The 20,690-nt window shown below is 40.8% G+C and overlaps 1 protein-coding gene across 2 annotated transcripts in view; it reads right to left on the bottom strand.

The window, feature by feature from the left end:
• The window catches only part of EPS15 (epidermal growth factor receptor pathway substrate 15), a 64,440-nt gene that overhangs the window by 25,255 nt on the left and 18,495 nt on the right, over positions 1 to 20,690 (bottom strand). For both annotated transcript variants that reach the window (XM_066623622.1, XM_066623623.1), the window contains exons 7-12: positions 15,792 to 15,917; positions 14,524 to 14,583; positions 11,884 to 12,081; positions 11,643 to 11,788; positions 10,546 to 10,702; positions 6,629 to 6,714 (exon numbers count right to left, since the gene is read on the bottom strand). In XM_066623622.1, the coding sequence (XP_066479719.1) occupies positions 6,629 to 6,714; positions 10,546 to 10,702; positions 11,643 to 11,788; positions 11,884 to 12,081; positions 14,524 to 14,583; positions 15,792 to 15,917 (773 nt within the window). The remainder of the gene's footprint in view (positions 1 to 6,628; positions 6,715 to 10,545; positions 10,703 to 11,642; positions 11,789 to 11,883; positions 12,082 to 14,523; positions 14,584 to 15,791; positions 15,918 to 20,690) is intronic.

Here is a 20,690-nt window from a genome sequence, read left to right as displayed (position 1 = left end):
CAGGAGTCATTCATTCTAACAAGCATTGCCATCTCAGCTCTCTCCTGTCAGTGCACATATTACAGACTACAGAATACAGCTGGTACTGTTGAAGGCTTGTTCTCAACATTCATTTAAGATGTTATATCACACATTAAAAACTAACAAAATTAGTTTTGTGTATCAATTTAAATTAGAGCATTAACACACCTTACCATTCCTGTCATTAATATACCTAAAGGGAACTTTACCATAATTCTGACATAGAACACTGCATACAAGAACTACAACATTTAATCTTTTGTTTATTGTGTCTGGTGCATGTCCCACCAACCATTCACTGAAGAGTGATGCTTTGATGATTTTAAGCAATCCCTTGCTGCTTGCACCATGATTGTGACATTTCTCTCACCTCCCACACAGCCCAGCAGCATTAAGCAATAATTCATAGGAAGAAGAAATTCAAAATATTAAGGGGGGGGGGAATTCAGCAAGTATTTGGAGGCTGGCCCACATTTCATGTCCACATTTTCGCTTCCCCTTTTGTTCCTTAATTTTCCAGAAACTACAGTCTTCAGGATCTTCCAAAGACATTTGACCTACTACTGAAAGAGTGAAAAATCTTCCCATGTCCTTAGAGATACTGCCAAGCTTGGTAAATATTCATACACGTCATGATTCATGACAGTTAGTCCACACTGTAATTGCATGGTAAGTTCTTCATGCTGAGGCATTAAATCTCATATGCAGATCTGCATCTGTTCATACAGATCTTTCCTTCACTACTACAAACGATTCCTTCCCAAGAGACCAAGGCCAGAAATAGCACAAGAGTGCAAAAGATGGATGTAAGTGTTTTATCAGCCAAGGCAGAGGAAACTGAAATAAACTGCAGACATGAGATGGAGCATCTTAGTCCAAGGAATTGAATTCAGACATACATGGCTCTGAAATAAAATAGGATTTCCTTTTGCAAGCCATCACAAACCCACACACTCTTTACTAACTGGTTTCATTATTATGAAGTGACATGTTTCCCATATCACTCACAAGACACCAGGCCTGCACTATAAACAAATGCACCACTGAAAGCAAGAGGATGATGCCAGGAACTTCATGGGGGGGGGGGGAGGAGAGGTGAAGAAGAACAAGACAATATTACTATAGTATAACTAGCTATCTCACTGGCATCAGGTCTCCAGGATCTCAGGCAAAGATCTCTCATCTCCTCTTGCCAAGGACCTTTGGACTGGAGATGCTGGAATTTGAACCCAGAATCTCCTGCATGCAAAGAAGCTGTGATCCCTCTTCCTAAAGGATCTACTAGTTTTCTCTGCCAATCTACATTTTCCATAACCATGCACTCCATTTCCAGTTTTCAGGCTTTATAAGAACTGAACAATACCTAGCGTAGAAACTCGCCTGCAAGTCGATTTCGCAAGTCGAGGGCAGCTTTAGAGTCAAAAACCATGGAATTTTCTATGACCCTCGGATAAGTTGGGGGTTAAACTTAGGGGGTGTCCAACTATAGTTCTGTCTGATTTTCCCTGGCCAGATCCTGAAAAATAACCTACCAGTAATTGTTACCTAAAAACTGTATAGTCTCCAATTTATTAAAAATAGAGGTGGAGCCTCATTATTTGCAAGGGTTCCATTCCTGGAACCCACGAGAACACCAAATTTTCCTTGAAACCAAGTCACACAGAATTCAGGGTCCACCTTGCTCCAGAGCTGTTCTGAGAGGCCTGTGGAGGCAGCTCACAGCCTTTACAGGCCTCCAAATGGCCTCAGGAGGTCCTAGAAGGGCACTTCTGGTTTCTACCCAAAAATCAGAAGTGCCTCTCTAGGACCTCCAGAGGCTTTTCCAAGGCCTGTGGAGGCTGCGCATGGCCTCCATGGCCTTCAGAAAGGCCCCTGAAAGCCTCGGAGGCCACTTCTTTGGAGCTGTGCTACTCTGGAGCTGTGCTTCAGTTGCCTTTGGAGGCTCTACTGAGGCCTGTGTGTTGGAGTTGCAGCTTTATGGCCTTGCTATCTATAAGTTAGCTGAACATCTGATCCTAATCAGATGCTGTAAATATACACTCAATGGAACTGTAAGTAAACAACTTTTTGCAACTTTAACAAGCAATTGCCTCCGTCTTTTTTCATTGAATAGCAGTCAGCCAGGTGAGGGCAGTTCCCTAGGGCAATACCCAAAAGGGGGGGTTTGCTGCTTAAGCTACTCTGAATTTTAAGTCAAGTGGAAGAGAGAGAAGACTGTATAAAGACATATTCGAAGAACTGAGGACAGAATGCACACCCTATAGGCAGGGAGACCTTGCTGAGAGTGGATCAAATTACAGGACAGAGAGTAAACTAAACAAAGAGCCTATGAGGTGCTTCCAATGTGGAAAACAAGGCCATTTGGTTCACTATTGTTATTCAAAACAGCCAGGTGTAAAGGAACATGCAAGCTCAGCCCCAGGCAGAAGAAAGAGTCAGAGAGAGAATCAGAAAAGGGGGGTTGGCAGACCCACTCACAGATTCACAAGCAACAGCTCATCCAAAGACAGAAACATAGTTGTTGCAAGAAGGAGCAAAAATTAGAGAAATAAGCATGGATTGTTGATTCAGGATGCTCTTCCTACACATGTTCAAGTCAGAGGTTTTTTCCAAGAATTGGACACCAGCATAGGAGGTCAGATTACTATAGCTGATGGAAAGTTGAAATTCATGGGAAAGGAAAAGTAAAGTTGAATTGTGTGGAAGACGATCAGAAAAAAGAAGTCACAGCACATGAAGTTATGTATTCTCCCGATATAAATGGCAACATGCTTAGTGTATCAACATTAACCAAACATGAATACACAGTTAACTTCATGCAGGACAGCTGTACCATAACAAGAAACAGTGATCATTCTTTAATGGCTAAGGCTTTGAGCAAGATGGAGTTTATTTTCTAGATTTGCACCAGGAAGAAGAACAGCTGATGTATGCCAAACAAACTTGTACCAATGATTGTCTGAACTTGGGGCACCGTAGGCTGGGGCACAACTGCAATCCTAGACTTGCAAAACAAGGACCTTGCAAAGGGAATAAAGGTAAAAACACTGTGATAACTATCCAGACACAAAGGTCAGCAAGGCTGTTTTTAGATCACCTGAGCCAAGGCACTTCGTCTTTTAAATTGATTGGCTAGTGTGATTTTTGCCATGTGATTTTTGCCATGTGAGTTCTGGGAACAGAACAACAAGACTCAACTTGTATTTCTTTACTCAGAGTGTGGTTAGTCTGTGGAACTCCTTGCCACATGATGTGGTGATGACATCTGGCCTGGATGCCTTTAGAAGACATCTGGAGGAAAATTTCTGGAGGAAAAATCCATTACTGGTTACAAGCCATGATGTGTACGTGCAACCTCCTGATTTTAGAAACAGGCTACGTCAGAATGCCAGATGCAAGGGAGGGCACCAGGATGCAGTTCTCTTGCCTTGTGTGCTTCCTGGAGCATTTGGTGGGCCACTGTGAGATACAGGAAGTTGGACTAGATGGGCCTATGGCCTGATCCAGCAGGGCTGTTAATATTACAAACATTTGCATATCTACTCAGAAGTAAGTCCCATGAGAGTCAATGGGGCTTACTCCCAGACAAGTATGGACAGGACTTCAGACTGATCCCCAGCCTAAGCCTGCCTACTCAGAAGCAAGTCCCATTATAGTCAATGGGATTTAGTCCAGATAAGTGTGGACAGGATTTAGTTCTCAAAGGGAATTAGAAGCCCCCCCCATAAGGTCCCCAGCCAGCCCCAACCACTTCCCAGCATCAAAGAGCCCAGCTCCCAGGAAGGATCTCAGAGGAGCACTCCCGCTCATCCGTCCCTCCAACAAATGGGCTCCTTCAGCCCTACTCTGACCACCACAAGATTGCTTTGCCCCCTCCCTCCTGATCACAGGGGTCCCCGCTGCCAAACCAGACTTCTGAGGCACTATGCAGTGCCAGAAAGCAAAGAAGGAATGATCATCCTCTTTGTTGCTACTTCCATGGAGGACTCCAGAAGACTGGCACCTCCATGAAGAGCCAAGCATTCCTGCTGGAAATGTCCCCCGTCACCTTGCTGCCGCCCCAAAATCAAGAGAGTTCGGAAATTAGGCGAGGTGATACTCTAAGCCTCCTGTCTAGGAGGGTTCATGAGACCCTCCAAATGTGGTTCGGAACCAGTGGTAAGTCAAATCCATGGGTCCTGAACAAGGACCAACCTCTACTATACTTCTCCCTTTCTATCTTCTATCCATGTAGCCCAGGGGTGTCAAACTCGTTTCATAAAGGGGGGTAAAGTTAGCATTCAGGGCTCCAGCTGAGGGCCGGAAGTGATATTATTAAGCAGAAAGTAACATCATTAAGCAGCTAATGGCCAGAAATCAGACCCTGTTCTCATAAAGAAACTCATTAACTGCAAATGACAGAAGAGAAAGTATGCAAATCTTGATCATATTTCAAGATTTGGGAAAGTCCAATTTTCATGTGTGCTGCCATTTCAGCTGTAGCACCTCAACAGCTGAGAGCCTGAGGGATAAAAAGCTTCTGGGGGCTGCATCCAGCCCCTGGGTCTTATGTTTGGCACCCCTGATGTAGCCTATAAGCAGACAAGCTCCATGATGGGGGAAGAGGGGGCATTCTAGATACCACATGTCATCACAGGGCTTCTTAACTAGTGGTGAGGGGAGGCATGCAAAATGCACCCCAGAGTCTCTGCACAGCTGAACCATGTAATCCAGTCAAGTTATATATCGGATACTCGGTATAGCAAAAGGATAACTTCACTGTTCTCTATACCTTCTCAACACCAGTACTACCCACTAAAGAGAAACTCCCTTCTTCCTTCCAACATCATACCTTTGTATTCTGCATGAATTTGGGATGCCATGAATCTTGCACAGTACTGAATCACTAAAGAAAACCATTAACAATTCACTCACATATACAAATTCAATAGGGTTTCTCCCCCACTGTGCACTAAACTACTTATTAAAAACTGCATCTAATGAAACCATCTCCATAAAACTAGAGGGGGGGAGCAGCATAGGAGAAGTCACCTAAATACTGTTACTTTATTTCTTTTTGAAAATACAATTCTATTGTAAGTCTCTGCATAACAAACACCACATCTTTCAATAAAGAAAATTTATAGGCAGTACCCTTAATCCCTTCCTTACAATGCTCACCCCACCCCTCAACATATTATTCAAATACACACCTGCTTCTATAGCAGCAACACCATCCACTCCCATTTTGAGCACAGGAAAGCAGATGTGGAGTTGCATCAATAACTGGTTAGTACAGGTCCAGCCTATTTATATACTAATTTTTTATACACAGATTTGGCTCAACACGAATGGCCCCTGCAAATGAGAAGGAATGTACTGGTCCCTGGAGAAGGGGAAAAATGCACCCCTTTAAAATCAGTAAAAAAACTGAGCAGTCCTTTAACAATAGCCTTCTTAATGAGAGGGGGGGCAGCTGGTTGACAATCCATCAATCCTTCCTCTCTCCAGCAGCCCCTTCTCCCCCCCCCCCCCGCAAGTGAAAGAAAGGTGATCATTTTGCATTGGTAAAGGGAGGGGCTGAATAAAGCTTTCTAAGCTCTTGGAGGAGAACTGGTTGATGGATTGTCTTCTTAATTATTCTTATCTTAGAGTCAGAAGGCCAGCAAGGCTGTTGTTAAATCACTGGAGCAAAGAAACTTAATTTTTTTAATGGATTTGCTATAGTGCGTTTTTTGCTATCCACATGAGTGCTCCGAATGGAACCCACCCGAATAATTAGTCTCAACCTGTAATTAAATCATCCTTTTGTATTTAGTGAATATCTGTTTTTTCTTTAAAGGCAAATCCTGATTTTAAACCTCTCCCGACCAAACTCCAGTAAAATGCACTAATTTTCTATGTATATTATATTTATATTCAGCGTTACAACAGAAAAGTTCATAAAGTGGTTTACAGAAAAAGAAAGTCAAGTAACTGCTGGCTCGGTGCCCCAAAAAGGGGTTACAATTAAAAAGATGCAACAGTAAACAAACACCAGCAAAAATCAGTGGGTGGACGTATGCTGCCTCTGTGGGCTTCAGAAAGCCCTCTGGAGGCAACCAGAGCACAGCTATAGTCACCTCTGAAGAGCTCAGGTGGGGCCAAATCTGGCTCCACATGGGTCCAGGGTGTTTTTATACCACCCTTCCTCAAAGGAGCTCAGGGTGGTGTACATCATTCTGCCCCTTCTGTCCTCAGAACAATCCTGTGAGGTAGGTGAGGCTGAGAGATAGCCTAAGGTCACTCAGGAAAGCTTCATGGCTGAGTAGAGATTTGAACCCGGATTTAAAATATGGTAGAAAAAAGTTTGTAGATACTTTAATGACAACCAAAGACTGCTACATCAAATTTCTTATTCCTTCCAAGCATAATGAAGTCCTTATCAGGCTTAAAAACCAGACAGTATGTTGTGAGATATAATGTCACAATGAATGATTGCTAACATTCTGGAAAAAAAAAAAAAACACCACATGCCACACTATTCCTATTAATTGCCATTATGGTTTCAAAAGTTCGTCTAAATAGCATGCTAACTAGCCTTTAAATTAACACACTGCAAACAAAATAGAGAATTATCTTTACTTACCTCTGTAGGTCAACTATTTCATTGCTTAAAGTATCTAGCTCTTTGATTGCAGAAAAATCTGCTACAGGACTTATTCCTAGCAAGTTCTGCAAAATGAAAAGATTACATTTTACCATCAGTTATACTAACAGGAAAGCAGTGTTAACTATGTTGCACCACAAATTATAGAAAAACGCAGAATCCCAGTTTCAGTGGTGCACATAGATACTCCAGCAGCCATGTATTTTATTCAAATTGGGCTGTAGGATTTCCTAAATTTACATTATTTAAAAAATGTAAAGAATCATGCATTGGCTCCCTGAGTTATAAATGTCTGATATGCAGTTTCAATGGTGCTTTTCTGCAGGTGAAATTTGTCTTTTGCTGATGCTTTCAAATAGATGTGATAGTGCTGGGTCAGCAAGAGCCAGACGTTTCGAATTATATACATTTCAACTTCTACACAGACCCCAGAACGTAACCAGTACATTGCATTCAGAGGTCAGCACCAGAAAGTACTTTAAAAGTCATTTTTAAATAATTTCAAAATAAGCTGTTATTCAGATCTGAAATCCTCCATAATGATAAAGCCTGGTTGATTATCCCAAGGATAATCATAGGTCATCTTCACCTGACCCTTTTTCATCAATGACAACACTTTTTTCAAAAGTATCTTACATGTAGTTCTCTTAGGCAGCAATCCTATGCACATTTACCTGGGAATAAGCTCACTGAAATGGAGCTTACTTCTGAGTAGGCATGCATAATAGCATGCTGTTATGGCAGCATTCCAAGGTGAAGCAGTGAGTGAATAATAGCTTTTAAATTAAAAAAACTGCAGAACATACCTTCGATAGACTAAAATTAAAATAGCTTTACATTTTTTGTCCTTTATCTCTGTCAAAAGAGTCAACTCAATCTGTAGCAATGCAAATACTGAAAATGCTATCCAGTCCTTGGCAGAGAGACAAAGATAGTTTGCTCTGCCCCAAAACCCTTATGATCCAACCCCTGGGATCCAGTTAGACTACCTGCAGTAGATTCAATTTGATGCTGCCAATTTTACAGATGCTAGGATGGGATATAATAGAGTTATACAAGACTTAGCTCATTCTGTTTCTTCTTAGTGCTGCACAAGCATGCCATTGAAGAGGATGAGCACCAGCACAGAAAGGCTACTACCAAGGGAGAATAGTTCATAATTTGCATTTCAGCTCTTTAGGGTAATCGGCTTTTACTGATACAGATGAGGCATAAAAGTGTAACCAAGAAGTAAACCCATTCTGAATGTGGGTACATTCAACCCTGACCAACTGGATGTGGATAGAAGATAAATCTTTATGTATTTACAAATAAACTAAGTTTGAATTAAAAAAGAATACTTTTAGGCTAACGAACTTGAGATGATGCAAGAAATAAGGTTTGGCTACTGCTTTTATGCAAATTTCAAAATCAAGTACACAATGGACCATTTTGTATATTTTCAAGAATAGCTGAGGCCTTGGGATGAAAACAGCTATGAGAATTGTACTACATTCCTAAACATTCTCACTGAGCAGCATTTTGCTGTTTTAAAGAAAATGTGACATGAGAAAGATGCTCATTATTAAACAATCAACACTAGAAAAGTGAAGAATCTCTAACCTTGAGATGGCAGATTTAAGAAACTGACAGTATAATAAAGATGTAAAGCAGAATGGTGCAGAATGGAAAATATAGTCCAAACTAGGAAAGACATAGAAGGAAAGCAAACATACAAAAAAAGATTAGTAAAGCAAGAAATAAAAGCAGTTTTTCAAAATAATGCAAAAATAAACCTGATATACTGAATTCAAACAAAATGTAGAATTTGAGTGACATTTTTGGGCAAGAACTTTTATTTTGGAGATAACATGGCTTAGCACAACCAAGAAGAAACTTTTTAGCACCAACAAAACAAGAACGCCTTTAACATTAAACACAGATCAGATTGTGTTGTGGTTTCACTTTTGCCTTGATCTATACTGTTAGACAAAACGAGACATGACAATTTAGCCTATTTAAAAAGATTACCAACATATGTCATTGTTAAGACAAAGATATTAGGAAACATGTAACTTCTCAATGTGAGCATATATCATTTAAGTTATAAAGGAAGGCACAGAATGTATGTGAGAATAGTAGATCCTGTCCAAAGATACCTTGCAGACAGGAATGTACAGAAGCCTTTCTCCCTTCAACACATTAGACACAGCTCTGTATGCAAGCCCGCACTGTGTGCAACTGAGCTGCTCCTGACATTTTACAGAATTCCATTCAGCTCATCTTTGTACTGAATACCTATCTACATCAGTAGATAAGCTAGGCATCTTTCTGCTTGCATTGTTCAAGTAGGTCCACTCTGTCCATCTTTATTTTGAACTGCCACATGTCTCTGCTTGGTTGGCCAATGCAATGAAGGAGGATTTACTAACATGGATACAAGGCATTGAACTCATTCATGTACCTCTGTTAACCCATATTCTACCAAAGGCGCACTTGCAGAACTCTGCCAACAGTGCATTTTTGCAACATTCAGAGGGTCTCCAGAATGAAATGCCTGCAGAAAAAATTCAAGGTGTTCTCATAAACCTGAAACAGCAGCATTGCTTTACTGCATCTAACGTAAGCTAGATAACAATGTTTTTAGTACTGACCGTGGTGCTAACCTATAGATCCTTATGTAAATCATACTCAAATTGGCCTCACACAAGAAAATGCCCCAAAACCTTTTTTTTTTTTTTACTGAACACACAGGTCTAGCTCTTTCAGATCTTGCAAAGAGAGAGTGCCTATTTGACCTTTGAATACCCTGTGAACACTGGGTCACCCTGTGGTTAGCTGGCCACCTATTCTTTCAGTAACACAAGCCTCAAGGAAGGGGTGCTTTTTTGACCTCTGAGTACCCTGTGCACAGCTTGGGAGAAAACCTCATATTTCACATTGAGCTGCCTGCTGCAACAGGTACCTCATCTGCTTTGCAGCCTCAGAACAGAAGCAGCAAAGAATCTATCACCACCATGTCACTTGCTGGAAAGACAGGTCTTCAGGAAGGCAAACCCTGAAATAATCCCCCTACTTTGAGAAACCTGTACATGGCTGGAAACTTAAGTTTTCAATTAAAAAATGACTCAGGCTGGATTCCCATGGCCCAGTCAACTCAATGGAACTTACTTTTCAGTGGTCATGTCTAGAACTGTACTGTCAGTTTAGCAGTATTGAGAAGACCACCTGAAACGCTGAATAGCTATTTTTTTCTGAATGACAGCAGAGGTGGCAATGTCCAGCTGACTGACTGAAGTTGATGCCTGAAACTTCAGCTGTGTTAGGATTATGTTCCACAGAACGATACATGAATGCAACCCAGCAGAATTCCCCCTCAATCTGAGGAAGTTATGAAAAGAGACTGAATTTCTCACTTCACAAAACTTTTGTTTAGTTACTACATTAAGTGCATTAGAGCAACGTTGTATTCCACAGCTAATTACAGGTATTTTTCTGTAACTGAGAGACTGCAAACTAAGTTGATTCCAAAGTCTAGTCCCTCACTATAAATGTGCCAAAGTTTCACCTTTATCATCACCATGGGAGGATACCCTGAGAACAACTCCAGTGCCTCAGTTTCACTAGAACTCTGTTCCAGGGGCATAAAAGGGGGTGACGCTAACACTATGGAAACTGCAGAAAAAATCTCTTTCACTTCTCTACTTTCAACAGAAAAATATTTTCAGAAAAATTGGTGGGGCAGTTTTTTTGAATCCCACCTTTTACCAGCATTTTGCTAACACATCTATGGTAGAATACCAGCTGTGGAGTTACATCACTACATTCTTTACTGTATAACAGGGCCAACAGGTTAAAGCTATACTCTCAGTCCAAAATACTTGAGATTCTTCACAAAATGTGCATTCAAGTTTCACCTTTTGTGCAGTGGTTCTTTCTGACGGAGGCATCATATCTGCAGTTAGCACATGAGGAGGATCAATGCCCTTTGTCAGCTTCTGATTGATGAAATGGAAGGCCAAGGCAAACTGTTCCTTTGAAAGCTTCCCACAGTCGTTTGTGTCACAGAGAGCCCTGCACAAGCCAAACAAGGAAAGACTCAAACAATTAAACACAAATGCACAGATCTGCTGCCCACCTTGAAAATAATGTGCTCCCAACAAGATACATGATTATAACAGACATAGGTACTGTTCAACTCAAATTGCAACAAGGCAATGTTTTTAAAAGCAACAGGAGAAGTTAAACAGGAAAGGCAATCACCTTCCTGCCCTGTTTAAAAGCTTCCAGAAACATCTGGATGGTTATTTTTGGAAAAAAGAATCTTGCACTACACGGACTGTGGCCCAGTCCAGTAATGACATTCATATAAGAATATGTGGTCTTCCTACTTTTGATACTGAATGCAGGTGTGCAAACTAGTTATTTAATTAAAAAACTAATCTTGCCTTACTATGAATCAATTTACAACAATGTTTTAAGCAAAAGTAGACCTGCTACATGGGTAGGCAGGGACCATAGAATTTATAGTTAAAGAGGTCTTGGCAAAGTAACTTCTTTCAAAACTGGACCATAATATTGAAGCCTACTTGTTCCATTACGGTTTAATTTTTTGCTCATAAGAACAGGAAACATGGTGGAGAGTTTGCTATTAAACCTAGGAGAATTATCATCGTCAAACAGGGTTTCTGGGGCTATATCCCAGAGTTAATAACTTGGACTGTGTGAAGTTCCTCTGGCTCTGAATTCTTAATCCATGCTTAGTTTCCAACTGGAAAAAAGAACAGATTGCAACAGTGGTGAAAAGACACCACCTCAAAATTAAAACACATTTTATATAAGAGTATCAAATGCCTTCATCACTTCTTAAAAATAGTAGTCCAATTATGTGAGAGATGTACACACATGTTCCATCCAGAAGTTTTACTTTTATAGGAAACTAAATTACCTTCAAATGAGAAAAAATTGGGAAGTGTCAATTCTTTCCTAGTGGTTCATCAACAAAAATTCTTACCAAATATGTGCAAGCAAGGCTGAAGGCAGGCCTGTCTTTAAGAACAACTCTCTAGCCTCCACACCAGAGACAAAACCATCCATGTCTTTGTCAGTTTTCAGAAAGATTTCATGGTATTTCATTTTGTCTGCAGGCGATACAACCCACTATGGAGAAAAAAAAAAACAATGTAAAATACGTTGCATTTCATTATATTTCACAAGTCCATTAGAAACATACTGCTGCTCATTGCTAAGGGTACCTGGGTTGATGCTTTGGATGACAAAAGGCCTACAGGTGGTATTGACTGATGAGTATCCTTACTGGATGTTGAAGGTGGGATCAACTGCACTGAACCTGAAAGACTGACAGCTTTTCTTTTAGAAGGTGGCACCAATGCTGGAGGTAAAGACATAGGCACAGGTTCCTTCTCAAGAGCACAGTACACCAAGAACATGGCCTGAAGAACAACAGAGAAAGCATTAAATGGATTGTTAACTTACGCCAGCAACCTGAAAGGACAAGAGCTTCAAAACCTGAGATCTATGTCAGGTTCTCTTGCCTTAATAACTTGATCTCTTCCAAGTTAGATTCAGAAGCACTAAAATTTAAGCAACCAGACACCGTTTCTTAAAAAACTGCAACTAAAAATATTCTCTAGTACAGTGGTTCTCACATATTTACCACTGGGACCCACGTTTTAGAATGAGAATCTATCAGGACCCACCGGAAGTGGTGTCATGACCGGAAGTGACATCACCAAGCAAGAAAATGTTTAACAATCCTAGCCTGCAATCCTACCCACACTTACACAGGAGTAAGTCCCATTTACTAATATTGTTAAAAGAATATACATAGTAACTCATTAAGCATACAAATGTGTAACATTTCCCCAGATGTAATGACATAACATAGTAGCATCAAGTCTAATACACTAAAAATAAAATATTGAAATGAATGGGAACCCACCTGAAATCGGCTCACAACCCACCTAGTGGGTCCCAACCCACAGTTTGGGAAACACTGCTTTAACAGGATTGGTGCCTTCTACAGGTCAAATGTAATAGCTTGTTTATTTTATATCATTACATTTATTAAGAAGATATAATTTGAGGAACCCAAACAGGGGAATTGTTTGGCTTATTCATTGTTAGCTGCCTTGATAAGCAGAAGGAAAAAGCAAGATAGATTTTAAGTATGGAGTTGCTTCTGGAGTAGCACTTCTATGCATGGAAGCACACTTATAGAATTATCCCTGGAGGCGCAGCCCCCCCCCCCACCATGTTAAATTCTCTCAAAATAACAAATATGACAAACGCCAGGAGTGAAATATTCTAAACTAAAATTAGGTTATGGCCATCAATGACCTACATTTAAAAGGTTTCAGATGAGCTATAAAGCTCTCTGATGGCCTCATGCAACTAGAAATAGTTCACAAATTGAATGAAGTGGAGGGGGTGACATTTTTCAAAACCCACCTTCGTATCTGGAAGTTAGAGATCATCTAGTGCAGGCATTATATCTAGGATGTCTTTCTCATGAGACTTAATTGGACACTTCTATCTTAATCTTCAAAAAGTAGGTTAGAGACCTTTTTATTGTACCATTTGGGGGACTAAGGGAAACTGAGGTGCAGTTGTTTACGGATTTTTGCAGAACCTGATTTACTTTTTTGTGTGGTTGTACTGCCTTCCTTTTACGGCTTTAGTCACTTTGGGGGCTCTTTGACCCAAAAGACAGATTATAAATAAACGCAAGCTTAACAAAGGAATGATCTGGTGTACTGAAATTTCAGCAAGACCTTTCACAGCTCCCTCTATCAAAATAGTCTTTTGTGTAAAATAAAGGAACAGCAAAGCCAACTTGGAAGAAAGCACAGGAAAAGAGTTACCACAAATCAACATCTATTCACGTGATCTGGAGGAAGTCAAAAGTTTTGGCTAACATGTTTAGATACACTGGAATGTTTTGCCACTAGGGCTATAGTGACAGAGGTGGAGGGGGAAATGAAGCACCAATGCGCCAAGAAAGGGTCCTTTCATCACTGGTGCACTATGAGCATTCCAATTCACTCCCTTCCTTTGCATTGCTGACAGTTATTCTTTTTAGAACATACATTTCAGAACTGAGACTTAAGAAGTTCAGGTGACCTAGGAAGCCTTGGTCAAATTATAAAGAAAGTTGGGACTAGAATAAGAAATAAATAAATAAATAAATGCAGGCAAGACACATGAGAAAGGAGAAGTCAGATTTCTCTCTTTGCAAAGAACCTCTGTGCCAATCACTAGAACAGGGGTGGCCAAACCCCGGCCCGGGGGCCACTTGCGGCCCTCGGGGGCTCCCAATCAGGCCCGCGGGGAGCCCCCAGTCTCCAATGAGCCTCTGGCCTTCCAGAGACTTGCTGGAGCCCGTGCTGGCCCAACGCAACTGCTTTCAGCATGAGGACGACTGTTCAACCTTCCACCTAAGCTGTGGGTTGAGAGCTCCCTCCACTACTTGCTGTTTCCCATCTGTGATGCAGCAGTGGCAGCAAAGAAAAGGCTGGCCTTGCTTTGTGTAAGGTCTTTTATAGGCCTTGAACTACTGCAAGACCTTCATTCATTCATATAGTTTCCATCACTAATATATTCATTTAGGTAAATTTATTCAAATTTGAAATGTAAATTAATTCTTTTTTCCCCGGCCCCCGACACAGTGTCAGAGAGATGATGTGGCCCTCCTGCCAAGATGTTTGGACACCCGTGCACTAGAACAATCTTTAAGCCCAGACAGCTGGATTTTTGCACCCCTGCAGAAAATTATTACATGCCCAGACCAAATTTAGTGTAAAACATAGGCTTTCCCCTTCTTAACCCTTTAAAGTACATTTGCAAAGTGTTATGACAAGGTTGATAATACTTACAACTGCAAATTCATCCTGATCCAACATTCCATCATGATCAATATCACTTAGCTCCCAAACCTAGCAGAAAGAAACCCCACACATTCAGGATAAAAGAAAAGGAACATATTGTCAAACGGTAGCAAAACTAATATTAAATATTGAGATTTTTCAATGGAAATGCTGGGTAATTTAAAAGAAATAATTCAAATTTTCCTTTTATTTACTTACAAATTTATATTCCACTTTAACTTCCAAGTGGGCAATCAAAGCAGCTTACAAAAAGTCAATAAAAACATAATACAGTATTAAATCAAATATTAACAGTCCCGTAAAAATATATACCTAAAAACCTAATTAAAAGCCATGAGCAAAAAGCAGAAGAACCACCAAACACTACAAAGAACAAGCCCATAAACTAAAACTTGGAAATTTTAATCTTAATACTAGTACTATACTTACTATAACTTAAACTAATACTATTATTAGAAACTTTACTAATCCCAAACTCCAGCAGGTGATTTTAGTACTTCTCCCCTCCCTTTACTGATTAAAAAACGTAACACAACAGAAACATACAACTAAATTAGTAATAATGATGGCTTTAACTAACAATTAAAACTTCAGCAGAGAAACCTATGTAGCTTTGGATATGTTACTCATCTTTGAGTTTCACTTCCCTACCACTTCCAGTTTTTGAGAAAGTAGCCACTTGAAGACGCAACCAGAAACTGAAAGAGGGTGACAAGATAGGCAACAGCAGTGGCATAGCTAAGCCATCTGGCACCCAGGGCCATAAAAATCAAATTCAGCACGCTCCCCAGAGGTTAACAACCCCCTCAGCACCCAAAATGTGGTCTCAGGCATGGGGAGGATGTGCTTCCAATTTTCAGGAGGTCACTTTTTTTGCCTTGAGACTGCAATCAGGGGTGCAGGTTGGCACACTGAAGGAATAGTACCAGGGGCAATGAGCCCCCCCATTAGCTGCGCCACTGGGCAATGGCTAAGCATCCTTCACTCCAGAGTAACATGGTCTGAAGTAGCTGCTTTTCATTACACACACCCCACTGAAGAAAAAGTTGCAAGGAACATCTTGTAAGGCATAGTTTGGCTCTCACACCATCTGAAAATCTCACTCCATAGCTTATGTATAAAAAGCTGAACTAAGAAGGGACCTTTATGGGTTAAAGAGCCTCCTGGAGACTCTCGCCATAAATTATTACCAACCCTTATATAACCCTTCTGTGCAGGGTAGACATGGGCATTATGAAACAGCCTGCCATTCTTACCCGGCCCAAGACATCGACTGGCAGTTTGGAATTTAGCAGGACAGGTTTCACTTTATCACCCGATAAAAATCCATTAACTGGATTCAGACTGTCAAAGATGGCATCGTATTTGGCCTTGTCTTCAACCTGGTTGTAGAAATATTGAGGTTGTACTTAATTTAACAAAAACATTTAAACAAGCAGACACTTATTAGCCCCAGAGAGGAGCACATTATTTTAGAAGCAACACTAAGCATGAGAAAAGCTGCTCTATATTGTTTAGCATAAAAGGCAGGTTCAATGCTTTGAGTAGCTAAGGGATAACAAAGTAAAGAAAATGAATACTGTTTAGGTCACTCGTTGCCAAAATGGGACTAAGGTTACTGCAAGTCAAATATGAAGGACGCATCTGTCTAATTTGTACTTCAATATTTATATCTGGAAAAAATCTTGTAAAACCTAGTTGAGAGAGCTTCAGAGAATCATTTTTTCACTACTTAAGTCTCAACAGATCTCAAAAACAAGGATGGATTCTTTCCTTTACTCCATCAGCAAACCAATTTTATTCACAGGAGCATTGATTATTTCTCCTATAGGGACTTTGCCTCTTGAGAAAAGTCTGAGCTTTGAAGAAACCTGAATTATTCACCATAGATACGCGCCTATGTTGATCTCACAGATAAGTCGAGGGCAGGTTTTGAGCCAAAGTCATGAAATGTTCTATAACCCTTTGATAAGCTGGGGAGGGGGTTAAACTTAGGGGGGTGTCTGACTATAGTTTTGTCTGATTTTACATGAGGCCAGATTCCTGAAAAATAACCTACCAGTAATTGTTACCTAAGAACTGTACAGTCTCTAATTTATTAAAAATGCCCCACCAATAGCTAGTTTTTGGTCACCAATTCATGAATCAGTGATTGAAAAAAAGCTGAAACATAATATGGAAAGCGATCAATCACCCAGAATTTCTCAAGATACTTCTGGTATAAAACAGTGAAAAGCAAAGTCGTCAAATGGATAAAAAGAGAAAATACTGCGATGAATACATGAAGTATGGATTTTCAAATAGAGGAGATGAGGGCTTATATTATTCATATCAATTACAAATATTTACCCAATATGAGGGGTACAGTTTATGGATATAGGCCCCAAGGGTTATGCAAGTGAAAAAAAGTTGGAAACCACTGCAGAAGAACCATAAATCAAATTCTTCTTTAAAGTGAAGAATGTGTTAAGCCAGAGTCTCTGCTGTGTTAAGCCAGAGTCTTTACATATAACATACAACTTATAAAACATAACTGGGAGTGTGCAATTCAATTCACAGTGGAGAGACAAGCAACAAGGAATGACTGTGAGTAAGTGCAGCTGCATATAGTTGCAACCCTATTAACTAAGAAGTAGAAATATTGCTTTCCATGGAGTTTATTCTTAAGTAATGGAGTGCTGAATGGTGCCTGGGACTTTGTTTCAAATGGAAACGAGGATTACAGTTTGGTGTTTTAAAAAACCAGACCTCTGCCAAGCATTTGCAAAACGGAACAAGGTTGCATCAGGGTCTGCTAAAGATAACAAGGCTTGCTTGATTTAAAATGGAAGCCTTGAGCCCTTCTCTCAGGAGAATAAAAGGTAAACTTTGACTGCAGCATGCCAGGGAAGTTACCATGGAAATGGAAAGCCCCCTAATTATCTCTGCATTGCTTCTCTGGGACCAAGACTTACTTGAAAAGCCCTGACCACTGAGCAACCTCACAGATAAGGCAAAGTGATGATGTAAGCTTGATTGATTTGGCAGAAATTTCTCACCCTATAGGCTAGTATCTACAGTATATTGTACCATTCGCAACCATGGTACTTTTCAAAATAGCAAGACAGATATCTGCCCCAAGGAACTTACAGTTTAACACAGGAGAGGGAACAGAGAAAGGAAAGAGGAAAGGAAAAACAGGGAAATTATATACTGTACTCTCTTACAAGTACTTAATTTTAGTTGGAGTATGTGAAGTCTAAAGAAGTTCAAAGCTCAACACACACAAGCTGGATTTTTGAGGAAGATAACGAAAGTGTTTTGGAAAGCAGTTCCAAGTATAAAGGTGCAACAAAGGGGGAATACTTTGAGTAGGGTGCCTTCAGACACTGCTAATAAATCTGGAGAACCAAAAGGTTCCAGCAGGATCTAGAATTATCCAAGCCTGAAGCTGTTGCCATCTGCAATTAATAAGGCTGGTAGTGGCTTTTTGCAAGGTTTACATCTTGAGATGAAAAATAGGCAGTAGACTTGCAGCAATCAATTTCACATGTATAGATATCCAACAATTTTCTTAAGCTTTCAGAAGTGTTTTTCCCCCAAGTGAATTGTATTAACATTTGAGGCATTGTGCCGCTCCTACAAAGCACAGCAAGTGAAAAGTTTCAGAGAATGGATATAGCTTTTTTTTAAACCAAAGTATACAGCTTCCATTGATTTCAGTGAGATAACCAGCAGCTTTTGTATCCCTTCTAACTTCCAATTTTTGCATCTTACTGGTATGAAAACTTCACGTGTCCTACTCCTCCTTTCAATATAATATGTGCGAAAGTTTCAGCCACAGGATAATTGAATTGCCTCATTTTATAGGCAATTCAAAAAGAAAGCTTGTTCTAGTTCATGTTTAGTTTAATTCCCGTGGAAAAGACCCAGCAGCTTTCCTACTGCTTAACTTGTTTCACCCACTGAAGGGAATACCCTTAGGTAAGGAGTACATTAAATATCTGCAGACATTTCATCACTCCCTTAAAGCAGGTAATCCAAAAAGTTTCAGAGAGTGATAAAAGCAATCAATTTTATAGGCATTTTATAATTTTATAGGCACTACTAGACTTAGGGTACAATCCTAACCAGGTCTACGCAGAAATAAGTCCTATTTTGTTCAATGGGCTTGCTCTCAGGAATGTATGGTTAGGATTGCAGCCTAAATTGTATTTGCACAACTTGAACATTTCAAGCCAACAGGATGGGAGAAACAGAAGTTAAAAGAACATAAGGACAGCCCCACTGGATCAGGCCATAGGCCCATCTAGTCCAGCTTCCTGTATCCCACAGCGGCCCACCAAATGCCTCAGGCAGCACACCAGAAAACAGGAGACCTGCATCCTGGTACTCTCCCTTGCATTGGCATTCTGACATAGACCATTTCTAAAATCAGGAGGTTGTACATGCACATCATGGCTTGTAACCTGTAAGGGATTTTTCCTCCAGAAACTTGTCCAATCCCCTTTTAAAGGCATCCAGGCCAGATGCCGTCACCACATCCTGTGGCAAGGAGTTCCACAGACCAACCACACACTGAGTAAAGAAATATTTTCTTTTGTCTGTCCTAACTCTCCCAACACTCAATTTTAGTGGATGTCCCCTGGTTCTGGTGTTATGTGAGACTGTAAAGAGCATCTCCCTATCCACTCTGTCCATCCCCTGCATAATTTTGTATGTCTCAATCATGTCCCCCCTCAGGCGCCTCTTTTCTAGGCTGAAGAGGCCCAAACGCCATAGCCTTTCCTCATAAGGAAGGTGCCCCAGCCCAGTAATCATCTTAGTCGCTCTCTTTTGCACCTTTTCCATTTCCACTATGTCTTTTTTGAGATGTGGCGACCAGAACTGGACATAATACTCCAGATGTGGCCTTACCATCGATTTGTATAATGGCATTATAATATTAGCCGTTTCGTTCTCAATACCTTTTCTAATGATCCCAAGCATAGAATTGGCCTTCTTTATTGCCACCGCACATTGAATCGACACTTTCATCGACCTGTCCACCACCACCCCAAGATCTCTCCCCTGATCTGTCACAGACAGCTCAGAACCCATCAGCCTATATATGAAGTTTTGATTTTTTGCCCCAGTGTGCAAGACCTTACACTTACTGACATTGAAGCACATCTGCCATTTTGCTGCGCATTCTGCCAGTCTAGAGAGATCCTCCTGGAGCTCCTCACAATCACGTCTGGTCTTCACCACTCGGAAAAATTTGGTGTCGTCTGCAAACTTGGCCACCTCACTGCTCAACCCTGTCTCCAGGTCATTTATGAAGAGGTTGAAAAGCACCGGTCCCAGGACAGATCCTTGGGGCACACTGCTTTTCATCTCTCTCCATTGTGAAAATTGCCCACTGACACCCACTCTCTGTTTCCTGGTCTTCAACCAGTTCTCAATCCATGAGAGGACCTGTCCTCTAATTCCCTGACTGTGGAATTTTTTTAGTAGCCTTTGGTGAGGGACCGTGTCGAACGCTTTCCGAAAGTCCAAATATATAATGTCTACGGGTTCTCCCGCATCCACATGCCTGTTGACCTTTTCAAATAATTCTATAAGGTTCGTGAGGCAAGACTTACCCTTACAGAAGCCATGCTGATTCTCCCTCAGCAAGGCCTGTTCGTCTATGTGTTTTGAGATCCTATCTTTGATGAGGCTTCCCACCATCTTTCCCGGTATAGATGTTCAGCTGACTGGCCTATAGTTTCCCGGGTCCCCCCTTTTTCCCTTTTTAAAGATAGGCGTGACATTTGCTGTCCTCCAATCTTCTGGCACTGTGGCCGTTTTGAGGGACAAGTTGCATATCTTAGTCAAGAGCTCAGCAACTTCATTCTTCAATTCCTTAATAACTCTTGGGTGGATGCCATCAGGGCCCGGTGACTTATTGATCTTTAATTTATCAATGAGATCTGAAACATCTTCTCTTTTAACCTCTATCTGACTTAATTCCTCGGTCAGGAGGGGCCGTTCGGGCAGCGATATCTGCCCGAGGTCTTCTGCCGTGAAGACAGATGCAAAGAACTCATTCAATTTCTCCGCCATCTCTAAGTCTCCTTTTATCTCCCCTTTCACTCCCTCACCATGCAGAGGGCCAACCGCTTCTCTGGCAGGTTTCCTGCTTCTAACATATT

Source organism: Tiliqua scincoides, chromosome 4, assembly GCF_035046505.1.
Source record: "Tiliqua scincoides isolate rTilSci1 chromosome 4, rTilSci1.hap2, whole genome shotgun sequence".
Classification (NCBI taxonomy): Eukaryota; Metazoa; Chordata; class Lepidosauria; order Squamata; family Scincidae; genus Tiliqua; species Tiliqua scincoides.
Note: the sequence above shows the minus strand (reverse complement) of the source record. Positions and strands in the feature narration are given on the sequence as shown.